Source organism: Lepidochelys kempii, chromosome 1 (genome assembly GCF_965140265.1).
Source record: "Lepidochelys kempii isolate rLepKem1 chromosome 1, rLepKem1.hap2, whole genome shotgun sequence".
NCBI lineage: Eukaryota > Metazoa > Chordata > Testudines > Cheloniidae > Lepidochelys > Lepidochelys kempii.
In genome coordinates this window covers 159,536,811-159,554,219 of record NC_133256.1, presented here as the reverse complement: position 1 = coordinate 159,554,219, position 17,409 = coordinate 159,536,811, and the positions used below count along the sequence as shown (strand labels likewise).

The following is a 17,409-nucleotide window of genomic DNA, read 5'->3' as shown; positions in this document are numbered from 1 at the left end:
CTGACGACAGGCTTTGTCCACCTTTGTACTTTTTCACTATTTTCATTTTCTGTTCTGAATCAATCTTCTTTCGCTTACAAACTGGTCCTGCACACTTGCTATCACTTGGTCGCTTTCCAGGCATGATTTGAATGAAATTATAGGGTGAAACAACAGAAATACAAAAAGAAAAGGAGGACTTGTGGCACCTTAGAGACTAACAAATCTATTTGAGCATAAGCTTTCGTGAGCTACATCACGAAAGCTTATGCTCAAATAAATCTGTTAGTCTCTAAGGTGCCACAAGTCCTCCTTTTCTTTTTCCGGATACAGACTAACACAGCTGCTACTCTGAAACAGAAATACAGTATCACTGAAATAACACGAGACTGAGAGAGTGCAAAGCCTTCCCTTGTAGGAGATGTTACTGCTGTATTTCTCTGCACATTGCACTACAGTACTTTACCTTTCCATATGCTACGCAATATTTTTTGCAACTCGAAAATTTTATTTATGCCTTATGGAACTTTTTGCGTAGGTTGAATTTGCGTAAGTTGGGTCTTGTGTAACCCGGGGAGCGTCTGTACTATACATCTAAGTCTCATTAGTCTACAACAGGGGTCGGCAACCTTTCAGAAATGGTGTGCCAAGTCTTCATTTATTTACTGTAATTTAAGGTTGTGTGTGCCAGGGGCTGGTGGCTGGAACCCCAAACCGGCAGCGGACTGATCCGCTCAACCCGCTGCTGGCCTGGGGTCCCGGCTGCCAGCCCCGCTCGGCCTGGGGTCCCGGCCATCCAGGCTGGCAGCAGGGACCCCAGGCCAGCAGCAGGCTGAGCCACGCAGGGGTTCCGTCCACCAGCCCGTCAGGCGGGGTCGCCGTCAGGCTGCCGGCTCCGCTCAGACTGCTGCCAGCCCGGGGTTCCATCCATCCAGGCTGGCAGTGGGCTGAGCGGGGCTGGCAGCCGGGACCCCAGCTGGCACGGGGCCAAGCGGCCAGAACCCCAGGCCAGCAGCGGGCTGCGCTGCTCAGCCTGCTGCTGGTCTGGGGTTCCGTCCGCCAGCTCCGGCCAGCCAGGGTCCCAGCCACCGGCCCCGCTTAGCCCACTGCCAGCCTGGGGTTCTGTTCATCCAGGCAGGCAGCGGGCTGAGTGTGGGCGGCAGCGGCCGGAACCCCAGCTGGCAGCAGAGTGCCACTAAAAATCAGCTTGCATGCCGCCTTTGGCACGCACGCCGCAGGTTGCCGACCCCGGTCTACAACCTCAGACACTCCAATACTACAGTGATGGAGGCCAAAGTGACAGAACTTTCCACTAATCTTTAAAATTAAACTTTACCTTGACTAAACTCTTCAGGTTCTTAGAAGAAAGCACAGGCTTGAATGCTTCAATTGTAACAGTGTCCAGTTTGATGACATCCGTGTAACACTGATACAGCACTGCAGGAATCTGCCATACTTGACAATAACTCAGAACTAAATATAACCAAAAAGAAAAAAGACTGTTACATCAAAGTAATCTAATCCACACTGCATAACATCTCGTTTCAAGTTAAGTAATATATCATTTTGCTCTGGGGTTGCATCTCTGACCATTTTGGCTAACAGCCATTGAGGGACTATCCCCCAAGAACATATCTAATTATTTTTTAACTCAGTTATCCTTTTGGCAGTCACAACATTCCCCAGCAAAGGGTTCCAGAGGATGACTGTGCATTGTGTGAAGAAGTACCTCCTTATGCCTGCTAATTTCATTGGATGACTCCTGGTTCAAGATATACTACATAACATTACATTTTACAGTATAAGCTGTTAATTACAGAACATAATTTTTGTATATCTCAGCAGTTTTACATACCGATGTGGAAAATGCCAAAGTGCTGTGAATTAATTTTCAAGATAATTAATGATAAGATAATTAATGTTATCTTCCTGGCTCATTCACTAAATTATATATTGGAGGATAAACTTAAAAGTAGGATCATCTGTTAAACGTTATGCTGTTCAAAATTAACATTCACCAATAAATGTCAATGGCTAGCATAGGACACAAGCATAACCTTGCAATACAGCAAAAAAAATAAATGGATGAATGCAAGTGTATAAATGAAGTTGCATAATACCAGCAGCAGGGAGACCCTGTACAATATTTGGCTGCTCCAGCAGTGGACAACAGACTCTCTCTTTGAATTCTTTTGTCTTTAAAGCTTTCAGAAAAGGAGAAGGAAGCGTTAAAGTGGATTCAGGAGTTTTATAATCAGTTACAGGACATGTCGAAAGAATGGTTACTTGCAGATCCTCCTCCCGCATACAGCCAAAAACCTGGAATGAAAATATTAATTCCAGCATAAGTGAGGTTTATGGTAATACAGAAATGGAGTCCAATTACAGAAGACTGGGTTCATTTTAGTTTAGATGGCAAAAAGTAGTTTCTCTCAGATTTACCAAGTTAATTGACAGTTTTACCACACCCTCAAAAGCAGGAATTACTGTGTTCTACAGCTTCAATCAAAACAAACTACTAAACAGGAGGAGGTAACAATTACACATCTGTCAAGTCTACTGACTTGCTCTGTAGGCTTCAGATTGTTGGCCCTTTCTGCAGAGAAACTTGAACGATTACTTTTCCTAATGTGAGAGTGGATAGGGAAAGGAATCCATATGAAATCAGAATGATTGTGTAAATTAAGAAAGAGCCTTCAGATTACATTTCCAAGTTTATCTATTCACTAGATACTCCATAATAGCTAATTCTTTTTTTTTTTTTTGGCTTGTTTCCACATTTTAGATTTCTCATTTCCTTCTATCTGAAGTTAAAATTTGCTGAGAACTTCTAGGGACAGCCTGGGAATTTTTAAGGTTTATTTATTTTGACCTCAAGAAATAATGTTGCAGAAAAAATAGGAATTAGGACTGTCAAGCAAATAAAAAAATTAATTGCAATTAATCGACCAGTTAAACAATAGAATACCATTTATTTTAAATATTTTTGGATTTTTACTACATTTTCAAATATATTAATTTCAACTACAAAGTGTACAGTGCTCACTTTATTTTTATTACAAATATTTGCACTGTAAAAAAATACCATTTTTCAATTCACCTCATACAAGTACTGTAGTACAATCTCTTTATCATGAAAGTTGAACTTACAAATGTAAAATTATGTAAAAAAAACTGCATTCAAAAATAAAACGATGTAAAACTTTAGAGCCTACAAGTCCACTCAGTCCTACTTCTTGGTCAGCCAATCACTCAGACAAACAAGGTTGGTTCCAACTTGCAGGAGATAATGCTGCCTGCTTCTTGTTTACAACACCACTTGAAAATGAGAACAGGCATTCGCACGGCACTGTTGTAAGCTGGCGTTGCAAGATATTTATGTGCCAGATGTGCTAAAGATTCATATGTCCCTTCATGCTTTAACCACCATTCCAGAGAACATGCTTCTATGCTGATGATGGGTTCTGCTTGATAACGATCGAAAGCAGTGTGGACTGATGCATGTTCATTTTCATCATGAGTCTGATGCAAACAGCAGAAGGTTGATTTTCTTTTTTGGTGGTTCAGGTTCTGTAGTTTCCGCATCAAAGTGTTGCTCTTTTAAGGCTTCTAAAAGCATGTTCCACACCTTGTCCCTCTCAGATTTTGGATAGCACTTCAGATTCTTAAACCTTGGGGCGAGTGCTGTAGCTAGTTTTAGAAGTCTCATATTGGTACCTTCTTTGCATTTTGTCAAATCTGCTATGAAAGTGTTCTTAACATGAACATGTGCTGGGTCATCAGCCGAGACTTCTAGAACATGAAATATATGCAGAATGTGGGTAAAACAGAGGAGAAGACATACAATTCTCCCCCCAAGGAGTACAGTCACAAATTTAATTGACACAATTTTTAATTAGCATCATCAGCATGGAAGCATATCCTCTGGAATGGTGTCCGAAGCATGAAGGGGCATATGAATGTTTAGCACACCTGGCATGTAAATACCTTGCAACGCCGGCTACAAAAGTGCCATGAGAACGCCTGTTCTCACCTTCAGGTGACATTGTAAATAAGAAACAGGCATCAGTATCTCCCGTTAATGTAAACAAACTTGTTTGTCTTCGTGACTGGCAGAAGAAGTAGGACTGAGTGGACTTGTAGGCTCTGAAGTTTTACACTGTTTTGTTTCTGAGTGCAGTTATGTAACCAAAAAAATCTTCATTTGTAAGTTACACTTTCACGATAAAGAGATTGCAATTCAGTACTTGTATGATGTAAACTAAAAAAATACTATTTTGTTTATTGTTTTTACAGTGCATGTATTTGTAATAAAAAATAACAAAGTGAACACTGTGCATTTTGTATACGGTGTTATAATTGAAATCAATATTGAAAATGTAGAAAAACATCCAAAGATATTCAATAAATTTCAATTGGTAATCTATTGTTATAAGTGCGATTAAGCACGATTAATTTTTTTAATCACAATTAACATTTTTGAGTTAATCACAAGAGTTAAATGCGATTAATTGACAGCCCTAATAGGAATACATTTTTGGATCCTTGACTCTTCCACATACAACCTTCAGATGTTACTACTGTCTACTCTAAGATCAGTACACACTTACTAAAAATGGCTTCATTTTCTACATGGTGTTATGTCATTTTTACAACTGATTAGTTAGTAAAAATGTGCAGATATCCCTCCCACCACCTTCTTAGGATTCATCACCATGAAGAAGACAAGGAACAATATGGGAAATATGCTACAGAAGTTCTCTTATTTATGTACATGGTAGCCAAATACTAAATTCCTCCTAAAGATAGACAATCCTCCACATTAATGTTTTGTTACCCTATAACTTGAAAACAAAAAGAGACTTGCTTCTGATGATTTATGCTTTCCTTGGGAGAGACTCTGTAGTGACTGAAGAACCAGCAAAATTATGAATTCACAGGAGATTGAAGGCAGAGCATTGGGGGGAGAGAGCAGCAAAGGAAGAAAAGGGGGGTTTTTAGTCAAACTGCTAACCAAAAAAAGAAAGCTGAAGTTTCTATTAACATCTATTTAACTGCAATGCCTAATAGAATATAACACTTGTTACAGATTAGCATCTCTGCCCCATAGATTGTCACTTAAGAGCTCAGAACAACAAGGTTCCTAGAACCACAAACTAGGAAAGACATGACATTGATGATATTTCTCAGGCAAGCAAACAAATCAATCTCCAGTCTTTACTTTTTTTAATATATATAAGGGTACAATTCAATTTTAAAATCTCTTTGCAGATCTATAAAGCACATTTTATTTTCCTTTCTGCCTCACCAAGACTGCCACGAACTTTTTACACAAGTAATTTGCATAATGTTACCAAACTCCTATGATTTTACCTAAGCCTCGCAACATCTGTTGTGTTTGTTAATACTTCAGCTCCTGAAGTTGTGATTATTTGAATCTGAGCTTTCACTTAAAAAAAAAAATTTTTTAAAAAATTGTAACCCATGAGGTTGCAGGAAAAAATATGAAAAATAGGATCTGAGTGTACACTACACTTCAAAAACTAGAAGGCAAACAAAAAGAACCCAATATTTATTTAAGAATATCATGATTTTGAAGTTGATTACATAATAGTTTCAGATCTGACTCATGTCTTTTGAGTGACTGGGGTTGACAATATTGCAAATTGTTCCAGCAGCAGCCTCTCTGTACGGTAGAATGGGCAGAGTTATAGTGATGGAACAAGAGAGGCAGGAACTGAGCACTTCTCCCTCAAAGAAAGAAGAACACACACTCCTCAGTGAGGACTTTGCCCATGCTAAGTTTCAAACTAGTTATTTTTGGCAGCCGTAGCTCTGTACAAGTGCTGTTACATTTTTCTTTCCTAGACAAAAAAACCCAACCAAAAACACACAAATTTTTTCCATATTCCTGTAACCCAAACGCGGTTAGAATAATTCACCTCTGTTGAAATCAACCCCAGAAAATTTAAGCCTGAAAGGCAGATGTTTCTGAAAAGGAGTATGAGAAAACAGAGGCTCTCTCTATTGGAACTGTTTTAGAAAGTTTAATTACAGCAGACGCAACCAGTACCAGCCATAGTGGGATTTGACAGAACTTCCTGGTACAAAATTCAAACAACATTTAGTTTTTGAGTATTGCGGGGTGGGGGTGGAAGGGAATGGAAAGCAATATAGAAAATAACTGAGCATTATAAGAAGAGGTGTTTTGTTTTTCTTATAAGAGGTCCCTGCCCCCCCCCCCCCCAAATTCTTTGCCTAATTCCTGTTAATCTAAATTTTACCTTTTCAAGCCATTGAAATTGCTGATCCTCAGCCACATAGCAATTGCACTGGCACAATAATACCTGAAAAGACAAAATTGTAAACAAGCGAGTCAGACAACTCAGTTACAGTTCCTTTCAATATCTTTTTAATATGAGACAGACTCTACATGAACATGATATTGATTACACTCACACTATATACTACTACCATTTCAATGAGGATTTTTCATCTGCAACTGGTATGAAGCACTCCATCTTGCCATGAATCTTCCTTGTATTGTACATAAAGGGCCAGATATTCATCCAATGTAAATCAATGTAGCTTAATTACATCAGTTTATGCCAACTGAGGATATGACTCAAAATGTTCACAGAGAACACCTATTAGCCCTAGACTTTGTGGGTGGGAGTTAACACCTAGAAGTAACCTTGAATTCCATAATTTAGTACAGCTACGTGGCAGAACTGAGTACCCTAAACTTCCTGAAATGCAGCGCATGTCTCAGCAACCTCGTCAAGTGAGCTGTCAAATCAATTTTTTTGATGTGGTAAGCTAAGAACACTGCAACCTTATTGGTTTTCTTTGCTGAAAAGACTCACTCTTACTCTCTTTCTCAACAGAAAATCAAATAGGGAGAGAGAATCATTTTTAAATGATTACTTACTGTTGGATCAGATATTAATTTGTAGAACAAACAGAAAGCATCTGTTGGAAGAACACTTGTTGTATTTGATGTTCTGCACCACTCATTCCATAATTTGACAGCTCCAACTGCTTCCCAGCATCCAGAATTCAGGACAAAAGAGGACAGGAAAGCTGTGAACAACATCAGTATTAGTTTATATAGTAATATCAGATATGTGAGACATTCCCATTGAAACAAAAATCACTGTTCTACACAAATCTCCTGAACTGGATTACTACAGTTTGTTTGTGGTTGGGATTTTTGGAGGAACTCATTATCAATTACACACTAGTGGTTGCAACAAAACCATAAACTTTAGTGCCCTTTCACCTGGAAAGGTCAAGAATTTAAAAAAAATCTCAGTTAATATTAATCAAATATATGTTATGTATATTCTAAATACTGCATGTGTCACCTGGAAATATTTTGTTTTTCTCATCAGATACTACAAAACAAACAGAAAAAGCTTGACCCTTATTTGTCATTGAGTCAACAGACACTGTCCACTGTGACAAGTTCTGTACCGATCCTGACCTGTCTCCCTGTTTTCCTTAAGCCCTCACAAAATCTTTGGTAGCAGTCTGGATGGCAGAGAGAACCATCTCCGTCCAAAATCAGTATCAAATCTACTGCATTCGTTAATTGGTTGAAACTACATGATAATATGTTCAGAATTGTTTCCCTTTCAGACTCATCTCCCATTATTAGACACTCAAACAGAACATGCTAAAATGCAGCTATTTCCAACAGCCCAGGGAATGAGTGCTACAGTCATGCAATATAAGCCTCCATCACAGGGACCATGATGTGATTTTCAATTCTGAAACAAATCAAACCCAAGTAGCGGAAATAGCAGGAGTGCACTGTTCAAATACTACTTGCACTTTTGTCTTAATGAGTGAAGCAACTTTTCTTAGCTTGTTAATCCACAGCATCATGGTTTTGGTACTAGCTTCTTCCTCAGCACCAAGACTCAGAGCAAGGCTCTGCCTGCTTTTGCCAAAAGTGAACTTCACAATTTACAGGAAGTGATCAAAAGTAGGGCTTGAAGAATTTACCAGACACCACCTAGCCAGAGACTAAGCATATTAATCAGACACCAATATTAAGAGAGGAATAAGGGGGGCCCACTCACAAGTCAAATCCAAGGGCAAATCCCTGGTGAGAAAGCCAGATTCCATCCCTAGTTGATAGGAAACGAAGGTGCTAGAATTCCTACCCTACTCTGCTCAATGCTCCATTCTCAGAGGCTTTGTTTAGACTAGGATTTAAAGGTTTCAGATCACATCAGCTAGCTCAAGCTAGCACACGCCTTCAAAAATTCTAGTTAAGACAAGGCAAGCTGTACATTAGCATATGCTAAACAGGTCAAGCTAAAGCCATGGGGGAAGCAAAAAACCCAAGCTTTATCTTGACCAGCTTAGCAAGTGCTAAAGTACAACTTGCCTTGTCTTAACTAGTTCTAGAATGTGAGAGTTAGATTATGTTAGCTAGTTCAAACTCACACTACATCTTTAAACCCTGGTCAAGACTAGATTTAAACAGGGTTTGGAAATTTGAAGTCCCAATCCACCCTTGGGCTGCTGGAAGGAATTTTTCCTCTTTCCTACCAATTCATGGCTGTGGGGGACTCAGACTGCAAGAAAGAGGTGTCTTCATTATTCTATTCCCCTCCCAGTTTTCCTGGCTGTTATAAGGCAGAGCAAGCAGGTATACAGTAACTCCTTGCCTAATGTTGTAGTTATGTTCCTGAAAAAATACTACTTTAAGCGAAACGATGTTAAGTGAATCCAATTTCCCCATAAGAAATAATGTAAATGGGGGGGGTGTCTAGGTTACAGGGAAATTTTATTCTCCAGACAATCTATATCTATTATACACACATGGTATAAGTTTTAAACAAACAATTTAATACTGTACACAGCAATGATGATTGTGAAGCTTGGTTGAGGTGGTGGAGTCCGAGGGTGGAAGAGGGTAAGATATTTCCCAGGGAATGACTAACTGCTAAATGATGAACTCGTACTCGGCTGAGCCTTCAAGGGTTAACACACTGTTGTTAACATAGCCTCACACTCTACAAGGCAGCACAAAGGGAGGGAGGAGACATTGTGTGTGAGTGAGAGAGACGTGCATTGCTCCTTTAAGTACACTGACCCCACTCTAAGTACACTGCCTTTTTAAGCAGATAAGCAAGTTGAGACAGCAGCTGTTGCCAACAAGCTCCCTCCATCCTGAGCCCTGTCTTGCCCCACCCCGCTCTGTGGAGATGGGGTACAGGAGCGGGGAGAAGGGGGACACACTGACATTACCACCCCTTCCCCTCCCCACACAGCAAGCAGGAGGCTCCCGGGAGCAACTCCAAGGCAGAGGGCAGGAGCAGCACACGGCAGTGGTGGGAGGGACAGCTGAACTGCCTAGCAATTGACAGCCTGCTTGACGGCTGCCACACACAGGGACCTGATAGGCAGCTGCCAGTCCACCCTGGTTCCAAGCCCCCACCAGCTAGCTCCAACGGGCGGCTCTTTGTGCAAGCAGTGGACAAAGCAGGCGGCTGCCAAACAACATTAAAAGGGAGCATTGTGCAGCTTTAAATGAGCATGCTCTCTAATTGATCAGCAACATAACAACGTTAACCAGGATGACGTTAAGTGAGAAGTTACTCTCTCTCTTCTCATCCCAAAACAGATTATTTCCATTCCACTGAAAAAATTTTCAGGGCCTGCCTTTGCTCATACTCTTAGCTTCTGAGTGGCAGACTGAAATTGACATTATCGATGAAGTCATCTTTATGGGATGATTTGCATTTTTAAAGAAGTGTCAGATAACCACATGGGATAGATGCTTTTTTAAAAATGTCTTTTTAAATGCTACCTTCTGCAGGTATCGAAAGAAATAAAATAAAGACACTTTCTGGCAAAGCAATGTACAACTGCAGAAATATTGGTGCTTACATTTGGAAAGTTTACATTTGGAAAGTTCTCCTCACCAACATCAGGTCTAAAAAAGTTTATCTCCTGAATGAAAAACGGAAATAATTAAAATCCCTCCAGAGGACAGCCAGAATGCCTCCTGCAGGAGCACTGCAATTCTCTACCCATTCTTCCAGGCACCCAGATTGCTGCTACCCTTTGCATAAAAGGGAGTTTAACAGTCATGGTGAGACCCAAAGCAAAATGAAACATGTCTTCAAGTAGAAAAGTGCTATCTTAGCACACACACCTTCCCCACGTTCCTACTTCTTACTGCTCAGTATTCAAAAGTTACAATGGGAGCAGGGCCGAACAATTGTACAGAGTTTCTAAAGCTTTTCTCTCAGTCTGGACCACTTACCTACAGAGTTATGTCCAATCGCCAATATAAACTTAGAGCAAGGAAACTGCTCATCTATAAAGCTTCCAGTAGATGCACTTAACTTCGAACTCCAAAGGATGTGGACCTCCCTAGCATAAGAAACAGAAATAGGTTAAATACAAACAAAACAAACAGTGGATGAGAACACAGGTTGTGCAATAAGATTAGATCCATTTACCCCTCTGTATGATCTAGAAAGACAATAAAAAAAATAGTTCTTGTGAGAATCATCCTGTTTTACAAAAAGGAAGGAACACAAGCCAAAACAGGGAAAAAAACAGGTGAAAGAATATTTAGATAAGTTAGATGTATTCAATTCAGAAGAACCTGGTTAAATTCACCTTTGGGCATTTAAGTAGCTAGCTGGAGTAATCTCTGAACCATTAGCAATTATCTTTGAGAACTCACGGAGGACAGGTGAAGTCTCAGACAACTGGAGAAGAGCAAACACAGGACTGAGTTTTAAAAAGGGGAACAAAATACTTGGGGAACTACAGACCTAACTTCAACACGTAGAAAAATACTAGAACAAATTATTAACTAATCAAATGGTAAGCATCTAGAGGATAATAGGGTTCTTAGGGCATGGCTACACTGGAAACTTCAAAGTGCTCCAACGGAAATACTCCCACGGCAGCGCTTTGAAGTGTGAGTGTGATAAGCTCTGAGCGCTGGGAGCACGGCTCCCAGAGCTTGGAGCCTATCTACACAAGTGTTTTAAAGTACTCAGACTTGCTGCGCTCAGGGGGGCAATTTTGCACACCCCTGAGCCAGCAAGTTACAGCGCTATAAAATGTAAGTGTAGACAAGCCCAAACTAATAGTCAACATAGATTTCTCTAGAACAAATCATGTCAAGCCAACCTAGTAAGGCTTTTGACACAGTACAGACGCTCCCCAATTTCCGCAATTGTTCCGTTCCGGAAAGCCTTGCGTAACTCGAATTTTGTGTAAGTCAGAAATGTATACTCGAACGTTACGCAAAAAAAAATAATAAAAAACCCGCCTCCTATTTCTAGCTTATGGAACTTTTTCCGTAAGCGTGAATTTGCGTAAGTCGGGTCTTGCGTAACTCAGGGAGTGTCTGTACCACATGACATTCTCATATGCAAACTGGGGAAATGTCGTCTAGAAGGAATTACTATAAGGTACGTGCCATAATCTAAGAGTAGTAATCAGTGGCTTGCAATCAAACTGGAGAGATGTATATAGTGGAGTCCCGCAGGGGGTCTGTCCTGGGTCCAGTACTATTCAACATTTTCATTAATGACTTGGATAATGGAGAGTATGCTTATAAAATCTGCAAGTGTCACCTAGCTGGGGGGGCTGCAAGTACTTTGGAGGACAAGATTAGAATTCAAAACCACCTTGACAAATTGGAGACCTGCTCTGAAATCAACAAAATTCAATAAAGATGAGTGCAAAATACTATACGTAGGAAGGAAGACATCAAATGCACATCTACAAAATCGGGAATAATTGGCTAGGCACTAGTACTGCTGAAAAGAATCTGGGAATCATAGTGGACCACAAATTGAATATGAGTCAACAATGTGATGCAGTTGTGAAAAAGGCTAATATCATTCTGGGGTGTAATAACAGGTACGTCAGATAGAAACACAGAAAGTCTTGTCCCGCTTTATTTGGCTACTGGTGAGTCCTCAGTTGAAGTTGTGCGTGCAGTTCTGAGTATAGGAAAACGTGGACAAACTGGAGAGAGTCCCGAGTAAAAACATAAAAATGATAAAGTTTAGAAAACTAAGAGGTTAAAAAAAAATAGGCATGTTTTAGTTTTGAGAAAAGAAGACTGAGGGGGCTTAGAAGCAGAGAGACTTGATAGTCTTCAAACACAGTTAAGGGCTGTTACAAAGCCTGCAGGTGAGGCAGGTGATCAACGTAATTATCTTAAATCTGCAGCAAGGGAGATTTAGGTTCCATATTAGTAAAAAATCCCAGCTCTGAGGATAGTTAAGCACTTTAAAAAAACCTCAAAAGAATTTGTGGAATACCCATCGTTGTCCAACCTGTTCTTAAACACCTCCAAACAGCTGTCAGGGATGTCCAGGTATACCCAGTCCTGCCTCAGCACCGGGGACTGGATTAGATGACCTCGAGGTCCCTTCCAGCCCTACACTGCTACGACTCCTCCCTAACACCCAGAGAGACAAGAGGAGAGGAAAATAAGCTCAGACCAGAAACTGAGCTGAGCACAGGCCAGTCCGCACCTGCCTCCCCCCCGAGGGGGCTGCTCTCATCCGGCTGGCAGGGATCGCCCCCCTCCCGCCGGCCCAGCCGCCCCCTGGCTGCGCTTTATAAAGACAACGCGGCTCCAGGGCCCGATCCCGCGTGTTCACCACAGAGAGCGTCCGAGCGCCTCAAGCTCGCGCCCTGCGCCCGCCCGCTCCAGCGGGGGCTGGAAGGGGAGGGTGGGGCCCTGTCCGGCTGGGCTCGCGCCCCCCCCCCGCGCGCTGCCCCCGCTACCTTTTCTTCTCCAGCCCCCGGCGGATCTCGCGGTCCTCGGGCGTCTCCTCGCGCTCCGCCGCCGCCGCCTCCTCCTCGTCGTCCACCCCGGCCCGGGATGGCGCCGCCACCACCTCACCGAAAAACGTCGCCATCAGGCCGCCCCCACCGGCGACAGGGCTTCGCGGAACGGCTCCAAGTCCACTCCCGACGGCTCAGGAACGCTGGCCACGCCCCCTCCCCGCGACTGCGCAGGCGCCAACGAAGCTCAGCCTAGATAGAACGCTGTGCCCGGGAGGCCCATCCTCGTGAGGTGGAGCCACGCTAGCCCAATCCGGGGGTGGGGGGGGGGGTGGAGACGGGCGCCGCTCTAGCCCCACTGTGTAGACCGAGCTGCGGAATGGGTGACACTCCCCCGCCCCCCCGCGCATACCATAGAGTAACCGCTCTGCGCGAGCCCCGCCCCTGCCCCGCAGAAACAACGGCGCACGGGCCAGCCGGGCTGGGAAGGGGGAGCATCGCCAGCCCTCGGAACTGCTGCCTCGCCTCGCCCCGCCCCCGCCTGCTGCAGAGCCGGCACGTGCCAGACGGGGGGGGGGGAGCGGGGGTGTCAGACAGAGTGACGTTTATTCACCCACGCACCCGACCCCCGTCACGCGGCCCGCCCCGCAGGGCTGCGCGTAAAAAAACAGAAACGGGGGCAAGTCAGTCAGCCCCGCGGCGCCCCCTGCTGGCGCCTCGCAGCCCGCGGAGGCTCGCTCCACCCGGCTCTCTGGCCTGTCGCTATAAAATCAGGGCATCAGGGTACGGACACGCTCTGAGGGCGGGGACTGTGGCCTAAGGTCTCTGTAAACTGCGCAGCCGCCGATTTAGTCCCAGGCAGGTGCTGAGGGAACCCAGCCGGCTGAAACCTGCTGTGGCGAGGGTAGGGGCACCTATCCCGGAGCTGCCTTGGGGAAGAGGGTGCTGCCAGGAGTCCTCTTCTCTGCTCGCCTCCAGGGGCCCAAAGCACCTTCTGCACCCCAAACCCCTCATCCCCAGCCCCACCCCAAGCTCTCAACCCTTCCACCTCAACCGTCTGCCCCAGCCCAGAACCCGCTGCCACCACATGAATGGTACGTGCGCTAATATAATGGTCATCTGTCACACACCACCTCCATATTGGTGTACATAACAAAATTCATTCCACACCTGGGTGGGAAAAATGAGAGGGAACACTGACTGGGGGGGTCTGGGTCTTGGCCCAAGCTGCCTCTTAGCTAAGAGAATAGTTTTTCATGTGAAGAAAACCTGGTCACCTTACTGGAAGCAACAGCAACTAGGAGTAGTTTCAGCCTAGGAAAGATGTATTTCTTTAAAAAGGGAAGGGAGCGTAGCCTTGCTTTTGCTTTTTTAAATAAATATATACAAAGAAAAAACTCCTACATTAAAACAGAACCTTTGAGTGGCTGACTTTTGAAACTAAACAAATACTAGAATTAGGAGGGCTTGTTCAATTTTGATATGGCCCACTTGTGAGCATTCAGTATTACTGAAACAAGGTGAGTGAGGTAATATTTTGTTTTGGACCAACGGTGGTTGGTGAGAGAAGCTTTCAAGCTTACACAGAACTCTTCTTCACGTAAGCCTCTGAAAGCTGGAAAGCTTGTCTTTTTCACCAACAGTAGTTGGTCCACTAAAAGATGATACCTTGTCTCTCTAATGTCCTAGGACCAATATAGGTACAACACCACTGCATATACAGTATCAGAGGCTTGGTTAGGGCAGTGATAGAGCTAGGTAAAGACCAGCTCTCCTAGGGTCCTACACCAACCCCTGCCTTAAATAAGGAATCTTTCTTCATGCAGCCCTCTGCCTCATTCACTGTCACTCTTGTCTACGCTCTGAGGCAGGGTTAAGTAGAATAAATAATGTTATCACACAAACTTCATAAAACATACATGGAGGACTGACTTAAGATTGCACACGCAATTTGAACTTTGCAATGTTAATGGTGTTGTAGTAAAGCTTTTTGTATGCAAGATCCTACAGTGGTAGTTTTATTTAAAAGGGTCATTATAGACATGTTGATGCTCTGCTTTGTTCAGTGTGTGTGCGTGCACGCCCGCACACCTTGAACTTTAAGATCCACACCAGTCCTCTACCCCATCATCTAAAGGATTAAAAGTCAACAATAAACTGTTAGCATACATAGTAAAGGAACAATTTGCTATGCTTTCCACTTACCTATTTTTTCTCTCATTTCTGGAAGCAATGGTGGAACTATTTTTGCTAACTTTTAAACACACCCATCTGAGGCTGAGAGCAAACATGGATAATTTCAGTCTGAGTCAAGTTTGGCAAAAATAAGTGACTGAAAATCGGCATAAGTATAGGCATTATCATCATCTACCTATCAAAGCATTTATTCTTCCAGAGTACAGTTTGACCAAAAAAAGTTAATTAACATTAAAATGACAGTTTTAAATGAGAAAATGAAATAGGTTGTTTCCTGTGAGGCCCTTGAGGAGGAGGCTCAGATGAGTACTATGTTTAGAAATGGGTACAGAATTTCAGAAACATCTGGCCCTAGCTACAATCACAACCAACACTGTTACGAAGACCCTGTGGATGGTGGAGAAGCTGAAAGATAAAATTTTGTAGTGGTATAGATGTTCTTTAAATAGATAAACTAAAGAAGTTGCTGATAAAGGACTCTGATTGGAATATGCAGGTGAGCTTCTTCTGCCACGTCCCACATCTTAGTACATCTCTTGGACAGCGTGCAGCAATAGTGGCAGCTAGTCTCCATCTTAAATTTCATTTTCTTTAAAAGTCAACTTGGACAGCATCTTGAAGTCTAATATGACCGTCTGACCTTTTCGTATATGAAGATGGAGAGTCTTGAACATCTTTCACACTGAAGGACACAGACTGTTCCTATCTCTAGTAGCTGTAGAATCATTCTGGATATTCCTGGGTGTCTCTTGAGGTTGAGGCTATGAAGAAAGGATGCAGATGAGCCTGGAGCTCCAGAATATCAAGGGTGCATTATTTCCAGTGCTCACCTTTCTGAAGTTCAATGGATCCAGCTGTTTGAGAAGTTATTCTTCAATGGGAATGGGAGAAGGGAGAATATCCTCTGCTCTAGATCTATTTTTGTACAGATGGAAGCACAACTGTACTTATTTTGATAGTTTGAGCTGGAAAGAGGGATTGGTCTTATTTTGAGGTGTAGGTTTCTCCTTGGAGTTCAAGACCCAGATTTACCAGCTATGCAATGAGTCTCATGTTTAGTATCTTTGTTGTAGGCTAGAACAAAAGGTGCTTCTGCTCCTGAATGAAGGCTTGTAGCACATTTCTGGCTCTCTCCAGAGTGGGGAATGAACTCTTGGAGTTATCTGTGTTGTCAGCATCACTTTATCAATCTTCTCCGCAAACTAGATTTGTCCTAAGAATTGTGAGGTACAAATATTTGCTTTGAATAAATTATCTGCTGTCCATACCTTAAGACAGGATTTCGCATCTGACTCCAGTGTTGACTGCCAGTTTCATGGAATCCATGGATCAGTCTGCTCCAAATTAAGTTGCCTGAGATATTTCTTTAACATAACTTGAATTCTCCTTAGTTCTGGGTAGCTACACTTTTTAGGTCATTACACCAGGACATTGTGTCCCTGGTGAAGCAGATGGTTGTGAGAGTGTCTCTGAGTGAGTACAGCTGAAAAAGCTTCAAAGATCCTTTTATGTGTGGCTTTTATCTTTTTGTCTGCAGGGTGTTTTTCGGGAAGAAATCACTCAGCAGAAATTACCATTTCTTGTGCCAGGGATCCACCTACACCATCAACCGTAGAAAGTGTAAAGAGTATCTTTGCATTCTAGGAACCGGTAGAATTACTCAGTTTGCCAACTGAAGTTCTTCCCATTGTTGAGAGTTTCTTGCTCCTCCCAAATGACCTCCTTGACGCAAGATTGTAGAAGAATGATAACGTGTGTCTGTTTTGAATAGGAGGTATTTACTTTTAGATTTAGCTTGTTCAGATTTCTCTGACTGCTCCCCCAATCTTTATGATAGCTACCACCTTCTTCCCCATGTTTTCAAAGCTACCTGGAGAAAGAAGGGAAGTTACTTAGCCTTCATAAATGGAGTTCTTAGAGATGTGTGGTCCCATCTGAGTTCAGTTGCGGGTATGCATGCACTCCTTGTGCCTGAGACCAGCGAATTCTTGCAAGTAGTATCTGTTTGTGCACACCTGCATCCTCTCTCCCCTACTACTTTGCACCAAAAAGTACAAGGGGCGGTGGGAACTGAGGCCTCTCCAGTTCCTCACCTCTTACTGTGTATCAGATGATCCAACAGAGCGGGGAAGGAGAGTGGGTAATGGAATACAGATGAGGACCACACATGTCGAAGAACTCTTCCCTTTGAGTGCTGGCCTCTCTGTATTCCACTGTGGGTGACTGAAAGCAGTACTCAGAGGAGAATAAGGAGGGTGTAAGGATGCAGGTGGTAAAGCTGTTCACACAACCACTGTCCAAAGGATGCATCAGCGTAGGCTTGGACTATATCAAAATGTCTTGTAAATATGTAGATGGAACTCCACTTTGCTGCTAGTTACTTCTTGAAGTGATACTACCAGAGCTGCCTTCACTCTTATAGAGAGAGCCCGTACACCATGTGAGGTA

General features: G+C 43.0%; 1 protein-coding gene across 1 annotated transcript in view; it reads right to left on the bottom strand.

The window, feature by feature from the left end:
• The window catches only part of PSMG1 (proteasome assembly chaperone 1), a 335,075-nt gene extending 322,043 nt beyond the window's left edge, over positions 1 to 13,032 (bottom strand). Inside the window, exons 1-6 of the mRNA XM_073360662.1 lie at positions 12,766 to 13,032; positions 10,265 to 10,374; positions 6,911 to 7,062; positions 6,264 to 6,326; positions 2,100 to 2,298; positions 1,316 to 1,452 (exon numbers count right to left, since the gene is read on the bottom strand). Of these exons, the coding sequence (XP_073216763.1) occupies positions 1,316 to 1,452; positions 2,100 to 2,298; positions 6,264 to 6,326; positions 6,911 to 7,062; positions 10,265 to 10,374; positions 12,766 to 12,899 (795 nt within the window). The 5' untranslated portion in view covers positions 12,900 to 13,032. The remainder of the gene's footprint in view (positions 1 to 1,315; positions 1,453 to 2,099; positions 2,299 to 6,263; positions 6,327 to 6,910; positions 7,063 to 10,264; positions 10,375 to 12,765) is intronic.
• Between the last annotated feature and the right edge of the window lie 4,377 nt (positions 13,033 to 17,409).